Source organism: Castor canadensis, chromosome 8 (genome assembly GCF_047511655.1).
Source record: "Castor canadensis chromosome 8, mCasCan1.hap1v2, whole genome shotgun sequence".
In the NCBI taxonomy this organism is placed as follows: domain Eukaryota; kingdom Metazoa; phylum Chordata; class Mammalia; order Rodentia; family Castoridae; genus Castor; species Castor canadensis.
In genome coordinates, this window is record NC_133393.1 from 153,902,201 (window position 1) to 153,915,698 (window position 13,498).

At 54.6% G+C, this 13,498-nt stretch overlaps 1 protein-coding gene across 1 annotated transcript in view; it reads left to right on the forward strand.

Annotated features, from left to right (window-relative positions):
- Positions 1-12,903, forward strand: part of Arhgap8 (Rho GTPase activating protein 8) — a 62,124-nt gene extending 49,221 nt beyond the window's left edge. The window contains 8 exon segments of the mRNA XM_074084673.1: positions 5,538-5,611; positions 8,691-8,768; positions 9,391-9,519; positions 10,504-10,569; positions 10,572-10,595; positions 12,388-12,490; positions 12,492-12,563; positions 12,565-12,903. Coding sequence (XP_073940774.1) covers positions 5,538-5,611; positions 8,691-8,768; positions 9,391-9,519; positions 10,504-10,569; positions 10,572-10,595; positions 12,388-12,490; positions 12,492-12,563; positions 12,565-12,679 — 661 coding nt within the window. The 3' untranslated portion in view covers positions 12,680-12,903.
- Positions 12,904-13,498: the final 595 nt, after the last annotated feature.

Here is a 13,498-nt window from a genome sequence, read left to right on the forward strand (position 1 = left end):
TGAACTTCCATCCTCCTGATCTCTGCCTCCCAAGTAGCTAGAATTACAGGTGCCCAGCAGCTTTCTCCTTTTCAACGTACACATGTGTGGTTATAAATTTCTCTCTCAGCCCTTCTTAAATATACCACATAAGCATGTGTGCGTGTGTGTGTGTGTGTGTGTGTGTGTGTGTGTGTGTGTGTTCTGATTAGAACATTTTCTAATTTCCTTTGTGGTTTTTTTCTTTAATCTGTTGATTTTTAGCAGTCTCTTGTTAAACTTCTACATTTGTTATTGGTTTCTAATTCTTTCCAATATGGTTGGAGAACTTACATAGCATGATTTAATTTTTAAATTAATGGAGATTCATGGTGTAATCTAACACAGTCTGCCCTGGAGACTGCCCCAGGGCACTTGAGAACAACGTGTGTTCCCTCGTGGGAGGTGGTGTGTCTGTTAGGTTTAGTTGGTTTTTAGTGTTGCTCAAGTCCCCTGTTTCTTTGCTGTTGTATTTGTTATTGACAGAGTGAGAGTGACATCTTCCCCCATCACTGTTAGCTTGTTTCTCTTCAGTTCTGTCTATTGTTTTATGTTTTGGGGCTTTATTGTTAGGTGCATAAATGTTTGTAATTCATATGCTTTCCTCATGGACTGACCCATTTTATCATCATAAAATGACCTTCTTTGTGACTTGTGACAGTTCTTATGTGGAAGTCTCTTGTCTGATGCTAGATTCTTTTTGGTTATTGGTTAGATGGTACTCTTTGTTCGTCCTTTTACTTTCAACCTACTGTGCGTTTTAGTCTAAAGACGTCATCTCTTGTAGAAAGCATATCTTTAGATTATGTTTTCCCCACCCTTTTTTTTTGTGGTACTGGAGTCTGAACTCACACTTGCTGGACAGCACTTTACCACCTGAGCCACACTTTCAGCCCATTTTTGCCTTAGTTACTTTTTGGATAAGGTCTCACTCTTTTGCCTGGGGCTGGACCTGGACCACAATCCTCCAATCACCACCAGAGGAGTAGCTGGGATTACAGGTGTGCACCACCACACTAGGCTACAGCAAAGGCCTTTTAAATTAGGTAGATGGGGGAACAATGAAGAAGGCAGTAAAGCATTTGTGCTCTCTTTTGTCTTTACCTATGCAGTTAGCTTTACCTGTACTCACTGTTTCCTCATGTGGTCCTGAGTGGCTGTGTAGGTAGGAGGAGAGAGGGAGAGTGTGTGGATTGTTAACTCTGGGGACAAGATGGCCGATGGCATTGTCCCCTCTCCACTCCTCCCCATTGAAGGGAACATCTGATGGTGATGGATTCAGGGCCCCTCAGGGCTGCTTATTAGTGAGCCGGGCCATGTGGCCCTTCCAGCATACGCTCTCTTCCAGAGCCCAGGATTTCACTGAGCCCAGGGCCCACTTCGGCCAGGAGCGAGAGGATGGGCACCCAGCATCCTCTGTTTCCCCACGTGCTGGTGAAACGCATGTCTTTGGGTTCCTATACCACATGACTGACCTGAGAGTACAGGTCCCTACTGTCCGTGACTGGCCTGGCTTTGGGGAGTGGGCCTCCCCCAGCCCTGAGTTTAAGCTGTGTGTTCCAGCTGACTTGCGCAGCCCCCTGTGCTGTGTCTGAGTGTCCCGAAAGTTGGTGTGTTTGAGACCTCATTCCCAGTGCGGCAGTGTTGGGGGGTCCGGTGGAAGGTGTGTGGGTCGTGAGACTCCCCGCCATGAGTAATTAGGGCCGGTCTCCCTGACGAGGGTCTTATCACAGAGCTGGCGGTTGTGAAGTGAGTCTGCCCCTCGTGCTTTTTCTCTCTCATCTGTGCTCAGCCCCCCTTTTGTCCTTCCGCCATATTAGGAAGGAGCAAGAAGGAGCTGAGCAGGTGTCGACATTGTGCCTTTGGACTTCCAGCCTCCAGAACTTATACCACCTCAGGTATTCTGTTATAGCAACAGAAAATGGATGGAGACACCACCCTGGTAGAGGTGTGAGGACTGGCCAAGCTAGTGACACCCCGCCATTTCTTATCCCACATCTGCCTCCAAAGATGGCCAACTCAGCAGATGTAGGATCCCCAAAATTCTCAATTTTGTCCCATCACCTCCTAGCTTCCTACCTCTCACCAGACCACAATTCAAAGACAGGCTGTAGTCAGATATTGACATAAACCCTGGCTCTAGCCAGTGCTTAGGCTATTTGACTTCAGAAAAAATAGTTTGCCTCTCTGAACCTCAGTTTGCTGCTCTGTAAAAACGATTCAGTGAGTGGGCTTTGTAGCACACGCCATGCATGGTCCTAAGCAGTCCATAGTGGTCCCTGGATCATCCCCGTGCACTGTCCACTCTGTTGCATCCAGGACCTCCCTGGCTGACTGTGTGGCCAGGAACAGCAATGGGAGCTGCAGCCATCTGTCCCGTCTTAGGACTTGGGAGAACATGCTTTTTTTTTTTTTTTTTCCTCTTTTTTCTTTATTTGGTTTTAATTTTTTTCTTTCATTTTTTAAAATCATCTTGACATGTTGCATCTAGAAGTCGAGTGACTGTCTCTGAGGCTGATGCCCACTGGGGCAGGCTGGCTGCACACTTCCCTTCCCAGCATTGTGTTGCCATCCCACTGTGGTTAACAGCCCATGCTCTCCATGCATGCAAAAGCAGGAAAGAGTGCCCTGAGTCCCTCCACGCTTTTCTCCCTGCGGAGGCACAGTGAGGGTTACGTGCCCAGCATTCCGAGCACCTTCCACTGGGCACACAGTGGACGGGAGCCAGCTTGGAACGTGCGTCACCCACCAGGACTGCTCCTGCCTGTGCCTCTTGGGACTTAGTTCAGGGTGTGGGCTTAGCACAGCCCATGCGTCTTTGCACGGGGCAGGATTCGCACAGCACACCTGCTCTCCAAACCCCCGGGGTAATTGGATTCTCTGCACGTTGAGTAAAGCCTCCTCTGAGCCAGCAAGTAGGGGCGAGGAGGGGGAAAGAAATCCAAACAGGGTTTTCGCTCTGCTGGGAACAATAATTTTATGCCAGGGTCCCGGTCTGCTTAGCTGTAAGAGGCACAGACGGGACGCGCTGCTCCTGAATACGTGGGCAGAGGACGATGAGCTCCCTGGGAGGTCATGACTCCGAACAAGTGTCAGTTTTGTCATCTGCAGGAGGAGGTGGAGCTGGATAGTTCTGATGGCCACCTCCTGCCTGGAAGTCTGCTTTAAAGTGTCGCTAAGTGGGAGGCAGAGGGGTCTCTTCATCGCTCATCCTGGTCGTAACTCATCCACATCCTTGACATGCATGTCCCCAGGAGCAGCGACCAGCTGGACTTTGGAATCTGTAGACCCAGGCTCTTCAGCTGTGTGACCTTGAGCAGGTCACCGCAGTTCATTGAGCTGGTTTGCACATCTGCACGATGGGCCACACGTCTGTCCTGGGGAGGCTGCCACCCCGGTGTTAGAATGATTCCCGCTGTGGTACCATTGACTCACTGCTGAACAACGCCACCTCCCTCAGTGTTAATGTCTGCAGACCCTGGAGAGACACTGCTGTATCTCTGCCCTCCAAATGGGGAAACTGAGGCTGGGAAGGACAAGGGAATGGCTGACACTGACCCAGCACTGAAAGAAAGGACCAGGACTCACAGGGCTGCCTGGCTCCTGAGAAAGCAGTGAGGAGGAAAAGAGCCCTGAAATGGCCCAGGCTCCCTCCTCAGGGAAACCAGAGAAGTCACCCGCCCAGTCCCCTGCTCCCTCCATCGGGGCCTAAGGGAACAGGTGGGGAGGCCCAGCCACATTCCTGCAGCAGCAGGACCTCCTGAAGGCAGGGCCAGCCTTGTGGCACCTCAGTGACTGGACGACTGTCCAGCATCCTGCACAGGCCACTCAGCAGAGAAGTCTCTGAGAACCTCAGCCATGCACTGAGCTGGGTGCACAGAGGCTTTGCCATTGCTGCCGGCAACATGGTCGTCACTGTTTAACTGGACCAAGTGTTTAAGATTCCTCTGCAGATCGTGGAGTAAAAGCATAATCACTGTCGTGTCCCCTGTAAACCATCCGACCCCCGGATGCCCGAGTGGGGACAGGAGACCACTGCAGACAGAGCACAGGTTGCTGAGCGTTTGCCGGGTGGCGGGGTCTGTTCACGGGTGTTACACAGCTCAGCCTCCAGCCAGCCCACAGCCTGGTCTCACACCCACTTATGCAGGCTCCGGGAAGTCAGCCACGGACTTCAGCGGCACAGCTAAGATGCACACGTGGAGGACACCGAGGCCCCCCTTTGACCTCCTTCTCCTGCTGCCTTTCTGTCTCTGCTGAATTTGTGCTGCCAGTGTTTTGTCACTATGTCCTTCTTGTTCCTATCTGTGGCTGGCATTTGTAGAGTGATTGTGACACTGTGCAAGGCAGGATAGCAGCATGGCTGAGAAGCTGTGCCTGGAGCCTGCCTGCCTCGGTTCAAATCTTGGCCGTGCACTCAAGTGAGCAAGTCAAGTTAACTTTCCGTGTCTCAGTTTCCTCATCTGAGCTCCAGCGGTCTGAGAAAGGTACCTCAGTTTCACAAGACAGGCTGTGCTTTCCTGCCCTTGGGCCTGTCCCCTCATCCCATGTGTGTTCTTGTCACTATGTGCCCCCATCCACCTTTCTCTTCAGGACTACACTGAGATGCTGTTCCCAGAGCAGGGGTCTTTCTTCCTGTGTTTCTGTCAACTCATGCTGGCAATGCTGCGTAACAAAGTCTTCTGGCTCAGTACAGCGGCGACAGGTGTTTCTTTCTTTCTTGGTTCCGTGGGCACACAAGCCAGCTGGGGCTCAGCTCACTGTGTGTGTCTTGCCATTTTGACACCCGGGCAGAAGGAGTCTTCCTCTGGGACACCCTGTTCTGGTGGAGGACTGGACCAAGTATGGCCAGGTCACACAGTCTCCTTGATTGTAGTGTGTGTCATGTCTGCTCACATCCACAGCAGGTCACTAGACCCAGCAGACTCTGTGTGCAGTGGGGTGACTTTCCCCAGGAAGAGAAAGCAAGGCACACCTGTCATCAGATACAACAGCTTTTTCCACTGAGGTCCTCACTTAGTGTTAGGTGCCAAAGGCACATCCCTAATCTGCCCCTCATTCTTCCCCAAGTTCCTGCTGTTCCTGTGTGTCAGGACTTTTGTTTTATCAAGTGTTGTATTAATAGAATTGCACCCAGGCCAGGGCTCTGGGTCCACCTCACCGCCAAACCGAGTCATGGCTCTGGGCCCTCCCGTGTGTGTCTCCTTGCCTGGAATGCTGTTCTCTCTTTTGTACTCTGGCAGACTCCTACTCATCCCTCAAAACCCAGTCCTAACGTTGCTCCTTGGGGAAGCCCTTCCACCCTCAGCCTTCCCCATACCCTTTCAGGGATGGAGTTTTGGCACTGCATTACCGTTTTTTATTATTGTGGCTTCTTTTAGCCACTTGCTGGTTGCTGGGGACAGAGGCTGTGTCTCTCTTCCTGGCTGGTTCCAGTGCTGTGTTTTCTCAGGCATGGGGAGGCCTGAGAAAACACTTGCCAACATCACCTGTCAAGGCTTTCTTTTCTCTCCTCTCAGCCTCAAAGACAAAAACCAAGGGGAGTTCATCCCCCCTGTGCTGAGGTTCACGGTGACGTACCTGACAGAGAAAGGTAAGAGCCAGCTCCAGCCAGGGCACGTCACGGCAGCTGGATGCCCAACCTCTCCCTGAGGTCCATCTCAGATCCTGAGCACCTTGCAGGCCAGGGAATTGGAGGAGCTGGGATCTGTCCAGAGAGGTGACCAGGAGAGGGCATAAGCACAGTGGCTCCAGGCACGGCCTCAGACAGTCTGGCTTTGCCTCCTCGCTCCCGGATGTGCTGGCCATGTGACCTTGGGCCAGTTCCTTACCTTCTCTGGGCCTCTGTTCCCTGATGTGTTCCCGAGCTCCAGCTTGTCACCTGTAGAGGTGACACTCGGTGCAGCAGCAGCTCTGTTGACAGGGTGACCCTGGGTTTGCAGGCACCATCACCAGTGGGCTTGGAGGCTGGGAGCCTCACAGGCCTCCCTGCCAGGACCCCTGATGGTAGACTCATGCACAGGGCGTGGGTGGGGGGTACAGAGGAGGGGTGGGCATGCAGGGTGGGCCGCAGGCAGGACCTACCTGTTCCCTTATTAAAAACGGAGCAGCTCAGTACCCTGAGCCTGCTTCAGGGCTGGGTGCCGCAGTGACAACACGGTCCCTGCCTCTGGGAGCTCGCAGTCCATTATGTCTTCCTCTGTGAAGCTGTACACACACGCTACCAGGACAGACCTAAGCTGGCCACAGAGCCCAGGAGACCTGAATTCTGACACTTGGGTATCAAGTCACCGTGTTGGTTTGTTGTGCTGTCTGGCAAATTGTCATATACTTACTGGCTGAAAACTTTTGTGACAGTTACTGTCAGGCAGTTGGGTGTAAAGCTCCTCCTCCATCATCTCCCGGGTTGACCTACGTTTCTGTTAAGATTGACACAAGTGACTCCATTTTGATTCTGTCAACTGTCAGAGTACTGAGGTGCCTGTTTCCTTGCTGTCTGCCAGCCAGGGGCCGGCTCACCAACTACAGGCTGCCAGTGTTCCTTGCCAGGTATCTCCCTCCACCAACAGCATTCCCACTCCTAATCCCAGCCCTTGGCCTTGAATGTCTCTCACTTAGAAGGAACTGGTCCCTTTTAAAACTCATTTGATTAGGTCCGGCCCACCCAAGGTCTTCTTATCTTAAGGTCAATTGGCTTCAACCTGAATTACATCTGCAAAGCCCCTTCGCTGTAGTACCTAGATTAATGTCTGGATACCTAGGAAAACTCCAGGTGCATGTGTGCCAGGGCTAGGAATCTAGCCATCCCAGAACCCTGCCACTGCAATCACTTAGCACGAAAGAGAGAGACCAGCCTCACCCAAAGGGAACAGGACAGCCAAAGGCCAGGCCAGGAAGAAGTACAGAGCATCCTCCCTGCAGGAAGGCAGTGTCATGGTGAGGGCTGGAGTGAGGGCTCCAGGGAACAGCCCGTGGGGAGCTCTGGCCTGTGACAGTGGAGACATGGAAGGCCTCTCTGTGGCATGGCTGGCCTGACCTTGGAGGTGCACATCTAACCACTCCCTCAGCTTGGGAAAGGGGACAAGATTGGGCAGGGGGGAGGGGAGAGCTCGGGGAAACTATTTAAGAGACACGGCTTACCCTTTGTGACACAGACAGTCAGCCCTGATGCCTAGTGGGGGACCGGTTTATAGTGAGACCCAGTCAGGCCCTGGGAGGAGATCAGGAGATGCTTAGCCACTCAAGGGTCACTGCCAAGCAAGACCCAGGGCAGCTCAAGGCCAGGTCTCTGGGAAGTCTTGCTCCAGGGGCGCTCCATTCCCTCCCAGAGCCCTGAGGCTTTGCTGTGCCCACCCAGCCCGTTCCCCCTCCTCTTCCGCACCCGTCCCCATGCACATAGTCTGACACTGGGTTATGTCTCTATATAAACCCATTGTAAACTGAAATGACGGTAGGCAGAAATGCATTTCCTGTGCGTGTCCCACCCCGTGTCACAGCTCAGCAATACTGAGTGGCGTTGTGCAGCATGGAACTGCAGCTGGATGCCACCACTGCCCAGTGTCCTGAGAGCAGACTGCACAGCAGAGCACATACCTCCTAGCCTTAGCCAGGAACAGGTCTAACTCAGAATTCCAAGTATGCTACCATGAAGTGTAACCATCATGAAGTTAAAATTTTTGAAATCCAGAGCCCAGCACAGTGACACACATCTGTAATCCCAGCTACTGAGGAGACAGAAGCAGGATTGCAAGTTGAAGGCCAGGCTGGACAGAGTTATCAAAACCCTATCTCAAAACCAAACTTAAAAACAAAAGGGCTGGGGACATGGCTCAAATGGTCCAGTGTAAGGTGCTGGCTCAATCCTCAGTGCCGCAAAAAAAGAAAAATGAGAAACTGAAGCATCAGAAGTCGGGTGTTGTAGCTTTTCTGGCCACAGATTTACCAACCACCCCGCCTTGGCTATGCCGCCTCCAGAGTCCCCAGCTCAGGGCACTGTCACGTCCTCAGGGCCACACTCCCCAGTGCAGACCCCAGTTCTCCCGCAGACTTGGCACTGCGGGCCGGAGGCCAGGCCACTGCAAGTCTCGACATGGTATTCCCAACATGTCTGACGTCATTCCCCTGGGTCATTGTCAGGTCCAGTCCCTGGCACTGGCCTGCCGGCAGGATGGTGGAGGGCTTCTCTTCTGCAGGCTAGGTCGGTGGTCTCAAGAGCTGCTTCTGACAGGAGCCTGGGAAACCCACCAGGCCTGTGTCACTTACTTAATTGTAATTGACTAATTTCTCATGGAAGGCTCCATGAGTAGCTGGTGGCTGCCATGTTGGGCAGTTTAGCTCCAGGCTGCATGTTTGGGGACCTCCTATGTGCCAGGCCTTTTCTTCCCAGTCCCAGAGGCAGGAGCTCATGGTCTCACTCTATAGACAAAAAAGCCAGCTGAGGCTCAGAGAGGCTGAGTGCATTCTCCAGGGTCACACAGCTGGTGTGGGGAGAGCCGAAGTCTGTCTCTTTCTGCACACCCCTCTTGGGGGTCATGGGAGATCAGCTGGGGTTGGGGGAACTGGAGCAGGTCCGGAGAGCCTCTCCAGCCTCAGGAGGGATGCCGTGGGCAGGGGCAGCCACAGAGCCCAGGTGCTGAGATGAGTGAAATGCTCCGAGACTCTTCCCCTTGTAGGGTTGCACGCCGAGGGTCTGTTCCACAGATCGGCCAGCGCCCAGACCATCCGCCAGGTCCAGAGGCTGTACGATCAAGGTGAGTAGCCCAGACCCTGCCCGGAGCCCCACCAGTCACCCACAGCCCTCAGGCATCAGCGTCCTGGTACCGGAGGCTGTGTAGCTCCCACCCCACTGAGACCCAGGCCAGGTCACTGCCCAGGACCCCACTCCCACCCCTTGCCTAGTGCAGGAGGGGCCCTTTACCCAGACCCCCGCCCACTGGGGTGAGGTGGTCACACAGGCCATTTTGCCACACACTGCAGATGGACACATGGTTTGACAAAACACTCTGAAAAGCAGGGCACCATGTGGTGAGGTTCTCATCAGGCAGCGCCCACAGACAGGGCATGGCATCTGAGTCGAGGACACCCCAAATCTTGCTCACCAGGATGCCTGCCCTCTCCCCATCCTGTCCTCCACTGAGCGTGGTCATTCACCATGCTCGCCATGCTGGGCACTGTCTCCCCACCCAGCTCTGTGTGCTTTGGTGTCGCCCATGCTGGACTCTGACAGACCCAAGGTTAGCAGCAGCTGACAGGGAAAGAGCACTCCTGTTTCCAGGAGGGGCAGATTCATCCCCAGGCCCTGGCTGCAGCCCAGCCCTTCCCCCAGGAGTACTCAGGCTGAGCCCAGACAGCTGTGGGGTGTTCCGTGTGCAGGGAAGCCGGTGGACTTTGATGACTACGGGGACATCCATGTGCCAGCCGCGATCCTGAAGACCTTCCTGCGGGAGCTGCCCCAGCCACTGCTGACCTTCGAGGCCTATGAGCAGATCCTCGGCATCACCAGTGCGTACCCGGGCCACCGTGGTCCTCTGGTGTCCCCAGCTCCTGGCCCAGGGTCAGGCTCACGTGTGTGTGGGGTGGCATCTGCCTAGCCTCATCCTCTTGTCATCTGGCACTGCTGGGCAGGAGAGAGGCCTTTGGGGCTGTCCCATCCCGCAGAGATCCCGGGCCCCTGCTGCACTCAGCCAGACCACACTGTCCTCAGCGAAGGAGGTGGGTCAGCTGTCACCCTGTCCGGTGTCACAGGGTAGCAGAAGATTCTCTAGATTTGCGGCACATTGTCCACTCCCATACTACCCTGGGGGAATTCCCAGAACCTCAACTCTTATCCAGAAAAAGGACCCGTTTAGCTTTAGGTATTTTTTAAATAGGCTCTTGCATGTGTGCCCAGAACAGCCTGGAGCACAGTCTTCCTACTTACTCTTCCCACACAGCTGGAATGACGAGTGTGCACAACCATGCCCGGCTTTTCATTGGTTGAGATGGAGTCTTGAGAACTTTTTTTTTTTGGATCAGGCTGGGCTTGAACTGTGATCCTTCCAATCTCTGCCTCCTGAGTAGCTAGGATTACAGGTGTTCTGGGTAATGGTAGTGCCTCCTGGGTCAGGGTTCTGTCTGTCCTTCTGTCTGTCCAACGGAATGCTGGAATTCTTCCAGCCCTCTAGTTTTCCACCACAACCGTGAACTCATCACCTTGAGCCCCTGAGGGGAAGTCATGCCTTCTTCCTCTTGAGAAATACAGAAGTGGGGGACAGCCACTGGCCTGGGTGTAAGCTGGGGTGGGATGAAGCAACTAGGAAAGACTGGGTGACAAAAGGCACGAGGCTCCCGGGTAGAGCCCGGCTCCAGCCTTTCACCACGGGAGCCAGCTGGGGGCGGCGCACATATAATGCTGGGAGGACATGAGGACACAGCGGGAAAAATAGCACGAGCCACCGCTGCCCCGCGCAGACCGAGCCGCACAGACTGGAGCCCCGTGCCTTGCAGGTGTGGAGAGCAGCCTGCGTGTGAGTCACTGTCGTCAGATCCTGCGGGGCCTCCCTGAGCACAACTATGCTACCTCATGGGCTTCCTGCACGCGCTGAGTGGACCTTGGGCGCTTGGGGGAGGCCGGCTCGGCCTGGCAGCCCAGCCTTTGCTTGCCCCAGGTCTGGGATCACACACATTCCAGATCCCCCTCCCTGGCCACCAAAAGACTTCATCCCAGACCTGGCCAGGCAGCAACTCTTCTGAGAGGCCTACCTGCCAAGCAGGGCCCACCAGGACCCCATCAGCTCCCAGACCTGGCCTGCAGTCCCTGTCCTCTGGCTATTGCTGGCAACTGTGCTATGCATCTCCTCTGCTCCTATGTCCCAGGCTTGGGCTGAGGCTCTGGGAGGTGGGGAGCCTGGCGCACAGTAGGCCCTCTGTGGACAGAGCCTGAGATCCCTGTAAGGGAACATGTCCCCAGCATGTGTGCTAGGCTCCCAGCTGCCTCAAGGAGGGCCACAGGATTGGGTTTAAAGCAGGAGAAATGTGTCCCCTTGCTGCTGGAGGCCAGGAGCCCAGAATCCAGGTTTATGCGGCACTGCACTCCACTCTGGGCCTCCGGGGCAGGAGCCTCCCTTGCCTCTCCCAGCTCCTGGCCGCTCCCGGTGGCCACATGTCACCCTGTCTCTTCTGGCCCATTTCTGCTTATCTTCATGTGACCCTCCTCTCAGTGTCTCTGGTCTTTCCTTCTGCCTTTCTTTCCTAAGGACATATGCCATTGGGTTAAGAACGCTTTTTTCAGATAAAGTCACATTTATAGCTTCTGGGTAGACATATTTTTTGGTGGGGCCACCCTTCAACCTACTACCCCCAGGATAAGGAACTGAACAGTGAGAGAAAGCTGTCCCGGCTCTGGCTCTGGGTTCAGCCCCCTCTCCAGTGGCAGAGGCACATTTGGAGCAAAAGCCTGTGAGGCTAATGGGAAAACTCAACAGATCCAGGCGAGTTCTCCCCTCTCGTTCCAACGTTACCCTCTGTGGTAAAGAGGTTCCCAGTTCTTGTCTCAGGCCCTTTGCCCCAACTGTTTGGGGTCCAGGCAGGGACAAGGCAGAGCCAGCTGTGGGACCCAGCCTTGGGGCTCAGACCCCTAAGTGTCTAACCACCCACAGCAGGGGTGAGGGCCTGTGAGGACACCCTGCTCCATGCAGGGGAGTGGTGTGGTAGAACAAGGGGCACAGGAGAGCCCATCAGACAACCTCACCTGTTGGCTTTAACACCAGCTATTTCGTTCTCCCACTCTGTCCCCTGATGTAATGTCTCAGAGCCCCTGAGTGTGACAGATTTAAGTCTGGCCTCCTCTGTGTGCCTGGCGTTAGCACATCTGCTGGGATGCGGTATTGGGCTGTGTTCACTCGGATGCACTCGGCTCTCAGCCCCACTCGGTGTGTCTGCGTCTCTGCCTCATACCTGCGCTGACTCCGACGTTCCCCAGCTTGGGTCTTGTGGAGAGGCAAGGGGAGAGCAGGTCTGCCTGGTCCCCCTGCCACCAATGGCCATGTGACCTGGGGCAAGTCTTCCTGGCTCACGCCCATGGTGCTGGGCCTCCAGAATCTGTTGAGGTAGAAGGGGAGGAGGTGGGGTGTTGGAGAGATTCCAGAGGACAGACCATAGATGGTCAGAGCTGGAGGGTCCCTAGAGCATCAAAGCCAGTCCCTTTTTTACAGATGGGGAAACTGAGGCCCCAGATGGGGAGGGGGCCACACAAGGTGTCAGCTCAGGCCTGCGGCTCCCAGTCCAGTGCTGTTTCCACTGTACAAGCCCCTCCTGGCAGTGAGGATGGACTCTAGGCCATGGCTACTGCTCCCAGCGTACATACCCCCGGCCTCACGTGTGGTCTCCTCCAGGTGTCCCAGGAGAGCATTGTCAACAAAATGAACAGCTCCAACCTGGCCTGTGTGTTCGGGCTGAACTTGATCTGGCCATCCCAGGGGGCAGCCTCCCTGAACACCACTGAACCTGTTCACCGAGCTGCCGATCGAGTATTACGGAAAGCTCTTCAGCCCTCAGGAAGCCCCGGGAGCATGCCCCAAGCTCCGAGGAAGCAAGTGAACAGAAAGGCCCTGTTGCCAGAGGTTGTCCTGGAACGGGTGCACCCCAGGCATCGTCACCCTTGTCCCGCCTCCGTGTCCCCTGACAGTGGCTGAGAGACACCTCTTGTGTTGGAAATGTCCTTTTGGAGTCCACGTCCATCATCATTGGACATTTTGTAACCTTGCCATCTCTGAAAATAACACAGCATTCAATGAACTCATAGCCTTCTAGAAAGAATGTCCCTCTGACTCGGGTCTTCCGCAATGTTTCTAGGCTGTGGTTGGAATAAAAGGATGGGTCCGCTGGGATGTTTTGAGTTAGAACCCAGTGTGGCTTCCATGAGCATGTGATATGTGGGACAGGGCTTGTAGCAGCCACCACCACTGCAGTGCTGTGTGACAAACCAGACCCATCGGCTTCATGCACAGCCAGTCAATCTTGGGTCGTTGTCAGGGGCTCTCTCACATGTCTGGGCTGGGCGGGCTGCCACAGGTGTTTCCCGTCCTCCTGCAGGTGACACAGCATTGGCAGAGGCACCAGAGCTAACACAAGCAGTTTTCAATCTCTGGTTGACATCCTGTATACTGAAATTGCAGCAGTCAAAGTTAAGTCCTGTGGCCCCGCCCGGGGTTACAACAGGAGGGCACTGAAAGATGTTGGGCAAAGGAGGCAGGGTGGGGAGGTGCTGTATTGGGCAGAAAGCGATGCACCTGCCAGCGGGCTCCAGGACATCTTGGAGCTCTGCTGTGTCACAGACTTGCCCTTTGGGGTTGCCGGAGGCCCTCCTGCCCCCATCGAATACGCACAAAGAGATGAGACATCATGCAAAAAGTTTCCAGTCTCCTGATTGCATAAGCTTAGGTCACATGCCCACCCTGGACTGGTCACAGCTGCCAGAGGCTGCACTGATTGGCCAGGCTCA